At 32.6% G+C, this 16149-nt stretch overlaps 1 protein-coding gene across 2 annotated transcripts in view; it reads left to right on the forward strand.

Annotated features, from left to right (window-relative positions):
- LOC132755412 (uncharacterized) overlaps nt 1-16149 on the forward strand; it is a 44894-nt gene that overhangs the window by 7487 nt on the left and 21258 nt on the right. For both annotated transcript variants that reach the window (XM_060746280.1, XM_060746279.1), the window contains exon 2: nt 5278-5528. In XM_060746280.1, coding sequence (XP_060602263.1) covers nt 5345-5528 — 184 coding nt within the window. In that variant the 5' untranslated portion in view covers nt 5278-5344. The remainder of the gene's footprint in view (nt 1-5277; nt 5529-16149) is intronic.

Consider the following 16149-nt stretch of genomic DNA (forward strand, 5'->3'; position numbering starts at 1 on the left):
TTATAAAAAAATGTTGGCCTAAATATCATGATACTTGCATTTCCAAACGATGCGATTCACGATATGTATTGCATACTTTGATAAAATGCGATGCATATTGCGATTCTTATGTTTCGATGCAATGTGTATCACAATACAGACTTTATCTATATAAAAAACTTGGTCATTTGTTCACAGCATAATTACGAATGTAATATAAAACTATTACAATAACAAAACAATAAACTCTTCAACTTGTTATTATAACTTATTTTCAAGTTTTGATCTTTCAACAATTTACATTACTTACTACTTAAAGGATTTTTACTTTTTACTGAAGGATTAAAGGTATTTTTCATTATACCATATAAACTATCAGTGTATTGCGATACTTTCCCGCTATATCGATGCATCAGATGGTGAAATATGTATTGCATCCTGATATATTGGAATTTATTAATTCATTACGATGCATACATCGAGGACAGGGCAGATCGCGATGTATTGATGCATCGATGAATCGTTACACCTCTATCAAACAGATTTACTTCGGCCGAGTATTGTTTTAAAAGATACTTCTTGTTTCAGTTATGTGTAGTCAAAGGTTAATAACTTAATACTTTGAAAGATTTTACTATATCTGTATGTAATAAAGGTAATGTAGTAAAATTGTAGGGATTTTAATGCCCTAGCCTAGCATATTGAATCAAAGTGCTGTAAGCTCTGTGGTATTTTCTGATCTTTGCAATCTAAATAGTACTGTATATCTGTATGTGTTTTCCTGTATAAGTTTATTTTTATGTACTATAAGTCCTCTTGCAGGGCACCAGAGTTTGATAATTTTGCATAACTAGAGTTGCATCAAAAATAATTCATGTTCATTTTTTATGATAGCCACACTTTATCCTTGCATATCGTGGCTATTTCCTTAACAAAGACACTAAAAAAGAGAATTAAAAAAATGTTGACTCGACTGGGATTTGAACTCTGGACCTCTCACACACCAAGCGAGCGCGTTACCCCTGCACCACGGAGAAGTTCTAAGAAAAAGGCTGAATGAAATCAAGTCATTGTAAATTTAGAATTTCCATTGCATTTCGGGTTTTTAAAGCAGCACAGGATGAATAAAATCAAGTCATTCTTTATTTAGAATTTCCATTGCACTTCCGGTTAGGGTAATTTCGAGGTATTTTGTTCAGGGTAAACCTGTTGTTTAAAATTGAAGTAAATAATTTAGCAAAAATCTTCTCGCCCAAACAGTCCAACATGTAGAAACTATATATTTAACTACTCAGCAGTCAGATTTATTTGTGTTGTATTCGGTAATCGACATTGCTAAAAATAGCATTTTCATTGATTAACATCATATTCATCCGCGTAATTTGTGCGTGTGCATTTATTGACAATTCTATAAGCCAACGCTACTTTTAAAGTTTGAATGTGTAGTAATTTGTTGGACACTTGTAACAAAAAATTGTTCTTTCTTTTAAATTGCTGGTTTTTAAGCAGTTTTGAGTGAGAACTAATTTGCGTTGTTAGGTCTGTTAGGAAATTTTGTGTTAGACCGTGGATGTTAGCTATGTATTATCTGATCTGCGATCAGAAAATACAAAAATCTAAAGATTCATAATATGTCAAACCATACAGTAAAGTAAAGCCATTTTGACAAGTTGGATAATTTTTCTAAATTTTAAAGTTCTGCTTGTTTTATTGGTTTCAAACTATTCACCTAAATTTTTTTATTAAGACAAAACATTTGATTCTGACCAAAGTTCAATTTTTTCCCCTTGTCATTTTTGTAAAATAGGTTAATATGGTTAGCCAAATTTAGGCAAGTTGGATATAACATAAGTTTTTACAGCATATCGTTGGCTACGTAACATACTACAATGTAAATACTTGCCTAGAGTAGAGGCTACCAATACAAAGCTCATGGGTCTTGCAAGTTACATAAACATGCCACTGTGGCATCAATTTTCCTTAGTTATCTCCCCTTTATGCATTTTTAAAGTTTTTTCAATATTTTTTCAGCATGTTGCACAGATGGCAAAATCAGTTGTCCTGATTAAATTACAAGGTTGTCCCACAGCCTGCATGGACAAGTAGAAATTTTCAATAATTTACTATATAAATATCATATATGAAATGCTTCAGATAAAAACGGACAAGTAAGTCAAAATCAGATTTTGCCAGCCCTGAATAAGTAACCCCTTAACTTTACACTTACAAGTTATAAGTTATATTTAGGTGTTCAAAGGATCTTGACATTCAATGTCGAATTGTATAACTAACTGTATTAATGAAATGATTTAACCTACATATAGACAGGATTAATCATATAGGGCTGTGGAACATTAATTTTTATAATTTGATAACTGATAAATACTTATCATTAATCATGTAAAATTTTCTGATTACTTCAGGGACTCCTCAAAGGTATTTTGACATGAAAGGACTGGAATTTTTTTTTTTGAGATTTGTATTCCTTTTGATGTACAGGTCTACACAAGTCACTTTTGTGCAAAATTTCAAATCATTTGTTCATTCTGTTTATCTAGAAATAAGTAATGATTTTAATTGTGCAAAATGCCGTAAAAAATGAACAGCATTAAAGGCTTTTAACTTAATCAGGCAAAGTATTCAGTTGTGCAAAAGGTGTATAATTTGTAATTTAATTCTGAGTATATTTTTGTGCCCCCACTTTGGGGGGGGGGGGGCATTTAAATTTACCCTTGTCCATCCATCCATCCTTCCGTCTGTCTGTCTGTTCTCATTTTGTTTTGCACATACAGTTGACTCTCGTTATCTCGAAGTCATCGGGACCGTCCAAAATAAATCGAGATAACGAAATGTCGAGATAAACATATTGGGTTTGAATAAGGCAGAAACTAATTTTTACAAAAGACATGTGCATACCTTATGTCAAATAAACTATGATATCCCCATGTCTTGTTTTCATAAGCCTAGTCAATATTAAAAAAAGTAACATAAGCGGATGTTTACCAGCGGAAATAAGGGCGTCTGTGATAAAAACACGTAGTGAGGTTTACTCAGTAATACACTAATATAGTGAAAACATTGTTTTCAGGGTGGTTGATCTGGATATCCTCCCGGGTTATTTATCGGGTCTTTCTCGAGATTGTTCGACTGCTGATGGATTTGGTGGTGATGTTGTGAAATATTATTGCAACGATAGCATTTCTATTAATGTTTCACTATTTCATTTACATTTAAAGTCATAATGAATTAATACAGTGTTCGAATATTTATAAAGAACGTAAAATTCACTCATTTTACACATAGGTCAATCATCACACTAAATAGATTATTTTTTTATAAAAAACAGCTTAACTTGTTACAAACATAATCATCATTATGACACGGGCTATTGAGCAATTATTGTCTAGTTTGTGTTTTTCACACGTCTGAAGGAACAGACGAAAGAAAATTATTAGTCAAGATAAGCAAAGGATAATAGTGTGAAAATAACTGTTGGGGCTGAAATTTTACATCGAGATACTGAAAATAGCGAAATAAAATTATCGAGATAAACAAATATTTCCAATATAGATAAAGAAGGAAGAAAATCGGGACTTTCAAAATTTCATCGATATTACGAAATATCAAGAAAAGCCATGTCGAGATAACGATAGTTGACTGTAACTCAAAAAGTTTTTGACCTAGAGTCATGAAACTTAATAGGAATGTTGATCAGCATGTGTAGTTGTGCACTTGTGTATTTTCATTTGGATTTATTTAGTATTTGTAGAGTTACTGTCTTTGCTTGTCTTTGCTTTGAACTTGTGTCACATGTAGGTCAAAAGTATTTGACATAGGGTCATCAAACTTTACAGGAATGTTGATCAGCATGTGAAGTTTTGCATCTGGGGTTTTGCTTGTGAATCAATATGTTTTGTCAGAATTATTGCCCTTGACTAAGTGAAAATTTGCAACGTATATTTGCAACTTGGATTTCTCTTGTGTATTTATCCAGTATTTGTAGAGTTATTGCCCTTGACTTAGTAAAAACTGTTTCATTATGTTCCCATGTTGAGAACTAAAGTAAATAAATCGAGAGAGAAAAATGCGAAGACTGACTTGGACCCGAAACGGAGATCTTTGGAACAATGTTCCTCAGCCCTAATAAGAATAGACTGTCAGAACTACCCAGCCACATTACACATTTTCACCCCACTTGGTAAACAATTCTATATGGTGACACTTGTCTCAAGTTTGTTTTGCATGAATATGCTTAGAAAATAATGTAAAAATAAATCAACTTATTGATTTCCAGCGTCAATATTTTTCCAACTAGCTTCAGGGTAACAAGTTATCCTGTTACAGTGATTATATTACCAGTTCAGTGTATTTTGTCAATCATCTGTTGTATTCTGAAGTAATTTATCAGACTCTTTTCCTATTGCTTGAATTTATGCTTGAAAGCATGGTAAGAAATACAATATTGACTATTTCTCAATATGAAATTTATCATTTGATTTTTATTAAGGATTACAGACCCTAATGAATATCCATGGAAGAGGACATATTGAAAATTTTATCGAAAAGTGACATCATAGTGGAAAACAGCCTCTTACATAACAAAAAAAACCACTAACAATAGGTATTCTAAAACTGCCGAAAGAACACGAGAGTGGTTTTGGATTATCACGATACTATCCTACATTAGCCGATGTTAAACGATTCATAAGGATTCGTAATCCTTAACATTACAGCATCAAAAATTTAGTTTATGTATAAAAACTTAAAAGGGAAGTTATGTTAAAATAATTTAATGCTTGAAAGGTGAAAAAAAGGCTGATTGATACAGAAATAATTAAAATATTAATTCAAGGAAGTTTTATTTTATAGTTAACATATTATTTGTATAATTTGGTAACAGAAAGATACTATTTATGTGTTTATAATATTAATGGATTAATGGCCTCATCAGAGTTGAAACATCGGTAAATGTCAATAAACAAACCTTAAAACATAACCTGTGTTAAATGTTTGTTCCAATTTATTAATATTAATATTGTGATAGTATTAATGGATTAGGATTAATTTTCTCTTATCTGTAGCTGAATCATCAAGGTCTGCTGATGACAAACCTACATGTATTGACCCTCGTTGCTTTTGGTTCAAATCCCAGAAATGACGTTGAATGCTGTCATGCGAAAAAAGTCCATTTTGTATATTACCGTACATGTTTATCTCATAAGCTTGCTAAAAGATTAATTATCTAAATATTTGTGATTTTTTTTTATATATATACATTTATTTGTATTTTCTTTTCAGGATGTTGACTTTGTTGCCATTAGAACACCTGACAGCCACCTGAGGGCGATTTAAGGAGCATTTTGTAATGTTTGCGTCTGCTGGGATACATGTTTCCCGTGGATTACGCTATGGGGAGGCACGGCATGTTGGGCTGCATCATTTTAGCTCATCTATGGGCACATCTAGTCAGAGACCATTCAGAAAAGGCGTTGTGGTCACAACCGTGTCGGGACTGGTTTTGATTGTAGGAATAATGATTACCGTACTAGGTAAGTTAAATGACTCAGTTTGTTTTTCGTATTGTTTGTTGCGGTAGTTTACACTTTTACCATCTATATACTAATTAATATTTATGATAATTAACTTTTATCCCTAAGATTTTTTGAAACTAAGGAAGATTAATGCACAAATTGTATATGATTATTATTTTAAATTATGCAAAGCAGCATGATATAATATATGTGTTCCCTCAACATAATTATGTAACACTTCTTTTTGAATGTTTAGAAAAGAACTTTTTGGATGTTTAGAAAAGAAATGATTTTAAAATTTTACTGTATTAAATTTATTAGAGATTACCGGCATATATTGTATATGGGAGCCAATGCTGTAAATAGGTAGATTTGAACCTGTTTCGTAAAGGCCAGAAAAAAGAAAAAGGGACAAGATATTATAATATTGTTTTTTACCTCAAAAAAGTTCTCAGGGAGACTTTCTGTAGTTTTAAATGTTTTTAAACACACTTGATTTCATTAGAAATAAAAATTTAAATTCTATGAAAAAAAAAATATTTCTTTTGAGAAAATTATTAAACATGGAAACTTGATCAAAACTTATACTTAAATAACAGAAAATAGAGAAAATATGAATCCCTAAAGAAAGCACAAGGCAAAATTGAAAATGTTGCAGGCTCGGTTTGATTGAGCCTGTTCATGCAGGGTTAGCACAGGTCTTGAAAAGTGCTTGAAAATGTTCTCTGTCTTGTTAAAGTGCTTGAATTGAGGGTGTCCTTGAAAAAGTGCTTAAAAAGGGCTTGATTTTGAAAAAAAAATCCTTGAAAATCTCTGATTCTTGTAAAAATGAAAGTGATCATCAATTAACAAGGAAATTTAAACCATTTTTGTTCAAAATGGAAAGGAAAACTTTAACGAAAATTCTTTTTTTACCCATACTTATTTATGTTACGGATGTTTATGAGTACGAATAACAAATGTGTTCTATGTTATCGGTAAAAGTATACATGTGTACAATATCATCACTGTTTGCATTACCGGTTTTTACACGTATAAACAAATAGTAAACTTTGAAAATTATGGATAAAAAAGTCTAAGAATGGAAAAAATGTAAATTCTTGCTCAAGTTGCTTCAAGATTATCCATCAGTTATATAAAGCAATGTTTGAAATGCCCATTGCATAGTTTTGGATGTGTCAGACTGTCCTTAAAAATGCAAAATTTGCCTTGAAAAAGTCCTTGAAAAGTGCTTAAAGTTAGTGGACAGATTTCTGTTTGAATCCTGTCATGGACGGTACTGTCAACTGTCAAGTGCAAACTACCGTCCACACCCCCTAGCACCGGCTTAAGCAGAATTCAAGATTTAACATGAACTGGTACAATTTTGAATTTTGAAACATCCGCAGATGTGTTCGCATCTGACCGTAGAAAGGATTTCATGATCAATTAACGAAAGTGACCTGTGCCATCCGGGAATTGAACCCGGGTCACCCAATTCACAGATGTATCTGCAGAAACTCCGGTCCCCAGAAACACTTTTAAAACAAAATTACAATTTTAAATGTGATCTCTTCACTCTAAAACTAAGAAAACAGCATCAGTTTCCCAAAGGAATTGTTCTTCTTTTTGACTGGGGATATTATAAATCAATCTAGCTTTAAAGTACATTCCCATGATGCCATAAGGAATTATATGTTGCCTCACCACAGCACTTGTTAAATTAATATTGGATGTTAATAGAATGTCATTAAAACTTGTTGATTTCCCACTGTTGATTACCATACAAAGCAATGATACGTTTTATCCCAGGGGAAACACACAGGCAGTAAAATATATTTCCTTGCTTCTCTAGAATTTTATCGAGCTATTATTATCAATGAATTGACTGGAAATAGAATTTATTTTAGCAGAAGTCATGTAAGCTCACAATCTTTATATATTTCACTTTTATGACAAGGCTTATTAAGTTACTTTAAGCATGTGTACATGCAGAATTCATGGTGTCCTGTTTGGACCAGTTAAATTTTCATCTTTAATATGTCACTGTCTGAGAACTTTGCTTATGATCACTAGTACTGAAATAGAGCGTAGTTCTCTAAAAGAGACATGTAATCATCTAAATTAAAGGAACTCCACTCCATCATAGAGATAAACTAGAGCTTGTTATCTATGTAACTTGCCTTAATTATACAGAAAATAAATTCTTATTTTTACTAAAGTTACCAATTTACCATGAATAAATGGAAATTGTAAAACATCGAGTTGTTTTTTTTTGTCCTTGGGATGCACTTCTGTTCAAAAAGTTGCAGTCCTTTGACCAAAGTTTGCAATAGTCCAGTTAGCTCAATAGGTTAGTAGTTGGACTGTAAATTGGATGACCCGGGTTCAATTCCCAGACGGCGAAGGTCACTTTCGTTGTAATTGATCATGAAATCCTTTCTACGGTTATTCCCACTGTACCTCTGCTCTGTCATGTACAGAAGTAATCAGTTCCTTGTGAATGTGAAGACAACTAGTACTGGTAAACTGCCTGACATCTTGCCCAGGAACAATGCAGTGGCTGAACTGTGCTCTAGTGAATTCAATGTATCTGTAATGAAAACTACCAAAACCTCCACCACCAAATCTTGTGTCTCGGATGCATAAAATATGTGTGACGACGCAAGATTTATTCAAAATCTTGCATGTCAACATCATGTTCATTTTAGCTAGCCCAAACTCTCACAGGACACCGTAAACTTGTTTCACAAATGATTATGATAAGTTCTATTGTTTTTATGAAAAAAAAATTGTAAAATATATATTACACTCTGTATTTTTAGATATATACATCTTGGAAAGGGTTGACAAACTTCAAATGTCACACCTCATACTGAAAGTGTATTTCTAAGACCTGTAAGCATCTTTGTTAAAGTTTGCAAAAGAATGTTGAAGTTGAAGAATTAATTACATACAATGTTGCATAATTATTTTCAAAAATAAATCTAAATTAGAAATTAAGGTTCTATTTGTATCTTGGGGATAATTTCTTGTTATGTTAGGAATCTAAAGATATTAGATGGGTTATGAATACATGACTGGTGTAACTATAAATTACTGTTGTTAGGAAGTGTAAGTACCAATTATTTGTTGTTTATGATAGCCATATATTTCTGAAGTTGCATAATCCAGGACAAAATTTTCAGTAAACTTATTGTTATTATGTGGTTTTATAAACTTTTGTTTTCCTATTCTCATGTACAGACTGGAGACAGAATTCTGATTTATTTTTTTGTCTTTGTTTTGTGTGGTAATGCTTGTAAAATATTACTGGTATTAGCCAGTTACAGCCAGTCTGAATTGACCTCCTATGTAGGGAAATAAGGCAATAAATGAGAAAAATACTTGTTTAGAATATTTAAGCAACACTTGGCCTATTGTAATTGATACCTGTTAATCGGTACAGATATTATCATTCAAATATAAACATATGAGATGTGTTTACTCAGATTTCTACAAAACAGGGCATGTCATTTTAAAGGGTTGCTTGAATATAAGTAAACTTTTACCATGTTACCATATGTTGCCCTGCTTTGAGTTCAGATCTGTAACTTGAAAAATTTAGAAATTTTAGAAACAAAAGTACTAAAATTATACATGTATAAGCAGATAAATCTGGTCAAATTTTATGTATGGCAAAGGCAACTCAGGTAATAATTTGTGACTTTTAATACAATAAAGTTTCATGAATATTGAAAAAGGTATGTTAGGCCTAACCTCACTAAATTATAAAATATCATAATATTACTTATGTCCGTCTTTAAATTTCGACAAATCTATTAATCATTTTTAGGGAAAATTTCAAAATATGTACTGGCTGAATAACAAACAGTGAGCTCTGATCAGATGGCTGGGATGCTCCGGCTGAACATAGTCTCATGAGTAGATTCAGTTGCCATTGCCAACTAAGGGTTATAATTAATATTAATGAATTTGTGATGTTTTTAGATTAAGACATTATTCTCGTGTTCTTACGTACAGTTTTCTAGCAGTCCTGACAATAATACTTGATCCAACTTCTTCTTTTACTGTAAGGAAATAAAACACCACAAGAGCTGTCAGAAGTCAGGGTGCCCGACTTTTCTCATTGCTTGAGCCTGGACAATGTAAATTTTTTCTAAGTTCAAAAAGGACTATAATTCTGTCAAAATCCATGTAAGAGTAATGTGCCTTGGACAGTGACCTCCTATTATGCTCTCATATTAATGTGTTTGAAGTTTCAACACATTCTCATTCTTTAGAAAGCAGAAACAAGTTTGGTGACTTAAATTAAAAAGTTTTCATTCTTTTCCAGTTTTTTGAAAGTTAAAAATTGTTAAAAAAATTTAATTTGATATATAGAAACCAGTATTGTGTATGAAATAACACACATCTTGTCCTCAATTCTTAACTTTAACATGTCACCGACCTTTATTTTCTTAGACAAGTTCCTGAAATATGTCGCACTAAGTAATAGAATCAGATATTCCATCAGCACCTGGGTTCATAGAAGCCTTTCAAATGTAAGAACTAGTATTGAAGCATCAGAAATAAATGTAAGGAAATGGGAAATAATTAAAGCTAGACATTCTACTTCCAGTCAACATAAAGTGTTTGAAAAAAAAAACATCAGAAAGAACTTGTTAATTTTCAAGTTATTGCCAGTTTGTATGATGTTTTTTTTACCAGTTAATCCCAAATGGGAGAAAATGACACTGAGCAGTTAAATTCCAAATGGGGAAAATGACTGACCATCTAAACATAAATGAAAAAATAAAATAGAGCATTTTAATCCCAAATGGGAAAATGACTGAGCATTTAAACATGAATGAAAAAATGAAATAGAGCATTTAATCCCAAATGGGGAAAATGACACTGAGTAAGTTATCCCAAATGGGAAAAATGACACTGAGTAGTTAAATACTGAATGGGGAAAATGACACTGAGTAGTTATTCCCAAATGAGGAAAATGCAGTTCATACTGAATGGGGAAAATGACACTGAGCAGTTATTCCCAAATGAGGAAAATGCAGTTCTACTGAATGGGGAAAATGACACAGAGCAGTTATTCCCAAACTGGGAAAATGACACTGAACAGTTATTCCCAAACTGGGAAAATGACACTGAGCAGTTAATCCAAAGTAGGGAAAATGACACTGAGCAATTAATCCAAAGTAGGGAAAATGACACTGAGCAATTAATCCCAAATGGGGAAAAAAATGAAATAGAGAATTTTATCCCAAATGGGGAAAATGACATGTAACAAGGTAATGCCACCTACAGAACCAGGCCAGTCTGGAGAAATTCCAGTTTCAAAAATTTAGGTACTGGTAGTTTTGCCATAACTCCTGTTCATTATAGTAACAATCTACAATATATTCAAAATAGGGTTCATTTACACTCAATTGTTTGGGAATTTGTTAAATAATGATATAAAGAATATTCATGTTGACAATCGTTGGTCTCGTAAAAAAAACAGATTCTCTAGCCGCAGGATATTTTGCCGGTCATTTAATTGTGGGGAGAGGTTAAGGCACATTCTATCATTTTCTCATAATGAATCCTCACTGTCCAATGGGGAAATCTATGATATTAGATTTATTGTAATGGAATTGTTTTCAGGCCATTTCTTCCGGTTGGCGATGGCAGAATTTTTGCATTGCTATGTTACAATAATATTGTTCCAGCAAATTTAACTTTGCATGTGAAGAGACAATATCTTATGGTGTTTAATTACAAGCTGTTTATAAAACATGTTTGCTTATTTTTCTTCAGATAAGAAAATGCAAACACAAGGGATCAGTTTATCTTTTTTTTTTTCCAGAATGAATCAATAGTTTCCTCATTATCTCATAGACAAGAATAATACAGCCATAATTTAGTTGTGTTTTTTAGAAGCAAATCTGGTCATATCTTTGCACGCTGCATGAGACAAACAGTAATTTACAGTAATTTGAGATTTCTTATGATGATAAATGATAACTGTACTTTTAATAATAATTTATTCTGGTCATTGTAAGAAGTTTTGGTTCACCTCGTGTGACCACTTTGTGTTAATGGCAATCTTTTTAGTGACCATATGTTGTCCTTTTACCTTGCATTTTTGGGTGTGTGAAAAAATGTTTGTCTGACCGATAAGAATTACATTTTTGATATGTTTTGAACATGTTACTTAAAAAGTTATATTACTAGTAGATCTATAATGAAACAATTCAATTCTGTCATATTACTTACAGAGTTATGGCTCCTGAAAAAAAAAAAAAAAAAGCAAATTTTCCCTTGCCTACATGATAAAACTTTCATTTTGATTTTAAATCAAACTTGCACGAAACTTCTGGTATGTCTCTCCCTCTTTCCTGTTATGTGTTACAGAGTTATGGCTCCTGAAAAGAGGAGTGGAACATGTAAAATTTGCCATTGCCTCATGGTAATGGTTTAATGTTGAGATTTTATTTCAATTTATGCCAAATATTGACAAGCTTTAGATTTTGTTTCCATCTTTAAACTGACCACACCTTGTCTTGGGCTTAAAGTTATTTCCCCTAACAATCTACACAAACTTAAACATAACCCAGAAATCTTGTTGTTTTTTTTAGCCAGCCATGTTCCACTATGCTATCAACTGCAGTTCTTGTTTGAGTGATTTTGGCTTCTGTATCTATTCATGTGTACGAGGGATGATCAAAAATAAACCGGACTGTGACTGTCAATTGAAGAATTTTCAACCTATCACTTATTGTTATATATCACACTTAATCGGAAAACAATACCTGTAAACTGATGCTTTATCTAATCTGATAACGCAAAAAGCTTGTCCGTAACAGCGAATTCAAAAACCATGGTAACGCACACCCGGCGCAGTGCGTAAATTCGCCTTGACATCAGGCGCTTTAAGCTGCGTATATTTTACAATATGGCACATTTAGATTTCAAAATACGCCAAAACGTCATGAACCATATCTTTGACGTTGTCAGTAAAAATGACTTCATTTAAACCATATTTATATTTGCAATCACAATTCAAACGTCACATGTTAATGAAATACTCCCGTTAAAACTATGTCGTCGGAATGTCTCGAAAATCGATCAATAAGAAAAATTTGTCAAAAGTAAGACATGAACTGTTTAAAACCTAGAAAAAGAATTGTGGTTGTCAAAGGAAAAGTTCCAGAAAGCCACAGCATATTTCTGTTTAGCATACAAGATTAAGAAAGGGTAATAGAGAAATAGAAAACAAGTAAGGGAGAGACAGAAAAAAGAAATGTTCAAGGACGTTGGTGACGTCAATCGCCAAGACGTTGAAAAAATGACAGTCGATTGACTGCGGACATTGTCAACGATGTTCGACAGTAGCTACGGGACGGTGCAGTCAACTCTAAGGATTTTAAAATGATAATAGTTAATGCATTAATTAAACATATTGTATTTTTGGTTTGCAATTCCATCAATTATTTTCTTATTTTACGCAGTAGTTTTTTTTAGAGAAATTGTGTCAACAATTAGACAGTCACTGTTCAAAATCGGCTATGCATTTTATTTATTTTGAAATAATGACAATTTTGTTCACAGTTGAATTATTCTTTTATTTTTCCTTATGTATGATACATTATCGTTCAGCAACATTATTTAACATTATTTGTTATACATAATATTGTTTATTGCATGTGCAATTTTTCGAACAATAAAGTTACAAGAGGAAAGAACAGAAATTTGCGTCATTACAGGAGCTCTTTATCATCATTCATTCTTTTACGATACAATATGATACCCACTTGTACAGAAATATATATAGGCAGTGGATCCGCCGCATCAACAACATGACTGTACCACTTATTGGCCTACTCCGTGAATGAGTAAAAAGTGCTCCGTTAAGAAAAACACGCTTGTGACGTCGTTAACGTCAATTTCAAAGTTATACCGTGCGCCGCATTGCTTTACATGTACATGCCAATAACAGCATAACTATTTCATTTGTTTATTTTTCTTGTTGGTATTTTTTGTATCATTTAGGGGATATATTCCGATTTATGTTCCGTGTATTTTTATGTAAATTCATTAAACGGGTAAAGAATTATTTACAAAGTCCGGTTAATTTTTGATCATCCCTCGTACATAATTATATCTGAATGATGTACAAATTTGAAAGCATGTCTACTTGATGTTCCTTTATTGTCATATGAAAAATGGCCATACACTTGAAAGGTGGCATTTGAAGTCATGAGACTCAGATCCCTATGACACATATTTCTTGGCTTGTTGTGCTTCACTGTCAATAGATAAAATAGAAACTATTGATTTTCTAGAGTTTCTGGTTTATTTGAAGGTACATGCCAGTCAGGGCTAGACATTTAAACAGTCATTAATGTGTTACAAAATAGTAGAAGTTTATTTACATTGGACTTTTTGAAAATCAATGCATAACTGGCGAGATAGGGAAAAAAAACACACACACACCCACGCAGACTTTTTTCAAAGTATTTATGCCCCTTATTCTCTTTAGTCGGCTGATATTGAGGTCCTCTTGATCAAGGTGATTTTGATTGGTTACCTTTGTTTTGATTTTAACCTTTAGCTTCCTTATCAATGTTTTTAATGGATTCATTAAAAGTCCATTCAAATTTTGATGGATTTTGACAATAGTTAAGAGCCTTATCAGACAGCTCAGATGTGTAGGCTGTCCTGGCTCTATACTTGTAGCAAAGGCTAAACACTTTTGGTTTTAGCAGGTAAAGGGTTAACCTGAATGTTAATGATTGATTGACCATCCGGTTAGCTCAATAGGTAGAGCGTTGGACTGTTGTGCTTGATCATAAAATCCTTTCTACAGTCATTTGCATTATTCCTCGTTTGACTGTTGTGATTGATCATGAAATCCTTTCTACAGTCATTTGCTTTGTTCCTCGGCTCTGGCATATACAGAAGTTATCAGTTCCTTCCAAGACTAAAGTCATTAGCAACTAGTACTGGTTAACTTGACAGACTGACTGCCCAGGAACAATGTGGTGGCTGAGTTGTGCTCAGACTGGTAAAAATTCATTGTGGGTTACTGACGTGATTCGGAAAACTACCAACACCATCATAGTTCATTCATAGTTTATAGTTTAAGGAATTAAAAAATACAAACATAGATGCAACATGACCAGTTGTATTGTTTCTTACAAAAGCTGCCTTGGCAATATTATAAAGATTAAAATTCTTCTGAAACAATAAAAAGCACTTTTAAATTTGATGTCTGAATAGAGCTAGCACATTTATTTATGGTTAGAAAAGTACTTTTGAATTAATGTAACTCGTAAATTGAATTAGTAATCCATTAATGGAGGAAAGAGGAACAAAATCTTAAAAATGATAATTTAGAAACAGTTACAAATAGCTAAGACTAAAATGTTGTTTTGCCTTACTTACTCACAACATTACTGTCAAATTTTTGTTTACAACAGAATCTGTCTCTAAATTTTGCACAAGTTTATTTTGAGACATTTGTCTCAGAGATCCACAGACTTATGCCCCTTATTTAAGCAAAATATAGCATATTAAGCCTTTTGTTTCATTTGAATTCAAACATGTAACTGCAGTCAGCATGTTAACTTAAGGGTCTTGGTAACATTTAGATTAGTAGAGTTATGGCCCCTAACAAAGCAAAATTAATGTTTGAACTTTTGTCATGTGTAACTTCAACAGTGTAACTGCTATATTGCACGGCCAGGATTTTTTGTGACAATATAGGGATTGGTACAGCGGAATGTGAGAGCATCCCTGTTTAATAGACATTGAAGTGTCAAGTTACCTAGGAATTGCAGGGTAGTGGTTCTTTTTGCAAAATGGCATCATTTAGGACATTATTTTGGGGAATTGGAACTGTGGCATAAAAATTCATTATGACGGACCTGACATGGAAAGGAAATACTATAAAACAATACTGTTTTGTATAAACCCCTACCCCATTAAATATCTTAACTGGACTTTCTCATCTTTCAATAGGGACTAAACCATTCACCATTTTTAGGGAAAAATTCAAAATACATACTGACTGGATAGGGAACAGTGAAGACCATAATAAAATATAACCGTCTGATCTTGGTCTGCACTGCCTGGTTGCATGGATAGAATCTGTTGCCACTAGACTTAGGAATGAAATACAATGTTTTCTGCACCTTAGAAATATAAAATATATTTTTATTGACACAAAGCCGCCTCTCAAAACATGTTATTCTACACCATCATTATTCCAATGGATAAAAGTATGGCCTAATTAGCCTCAAAGGATTTCAGAAAACAGGATTTCTGTTAAAGGTCTTTGTTAACAGGTGATCTACAGCAAAGGTTTAACTAATTAAAGAACAATTGAATGTAAAAATGGAAGATAATTATCAGAAACGAGATGCCTAAAGGAACACAAAAATGGACAAAATTGATGTGACAATATCTGTGTAAATATTTGCTGGTCTTAAGTCAATATCTTCTTTGTAAATGGACCGTACACTGGTCAAGTATCTTCAGTAATTGATTCATTCAGCTTCTCTATGAAGTCGGTTACATGTATTTTTTATTCTGTTGAATTGCATGTTTAAGAGATTCTGTGACTATAAATAAGAGTTAGTGATTAATGACGGAAGTAGGAAAAGTTGTCCTAGAATTC

The sequence above is a fragment of the Ruditapes philippinarum genome, unplaced genomic scaffold (genome assembly GCF_026571515.1).
Source record: "Ruditapes philippinarum isolate M1 unplaced genomic scaffold, ASM2657151v2 ctg4911_1_1_1_1, whole genome shotgun sequence".
Classification (NCBI taxonomy): Eukaryota; Metazoa; Mollusca; class Bivalvia; order Venerida; family Veneridae; genus Ruditapes; species Ruditapes philippinarum.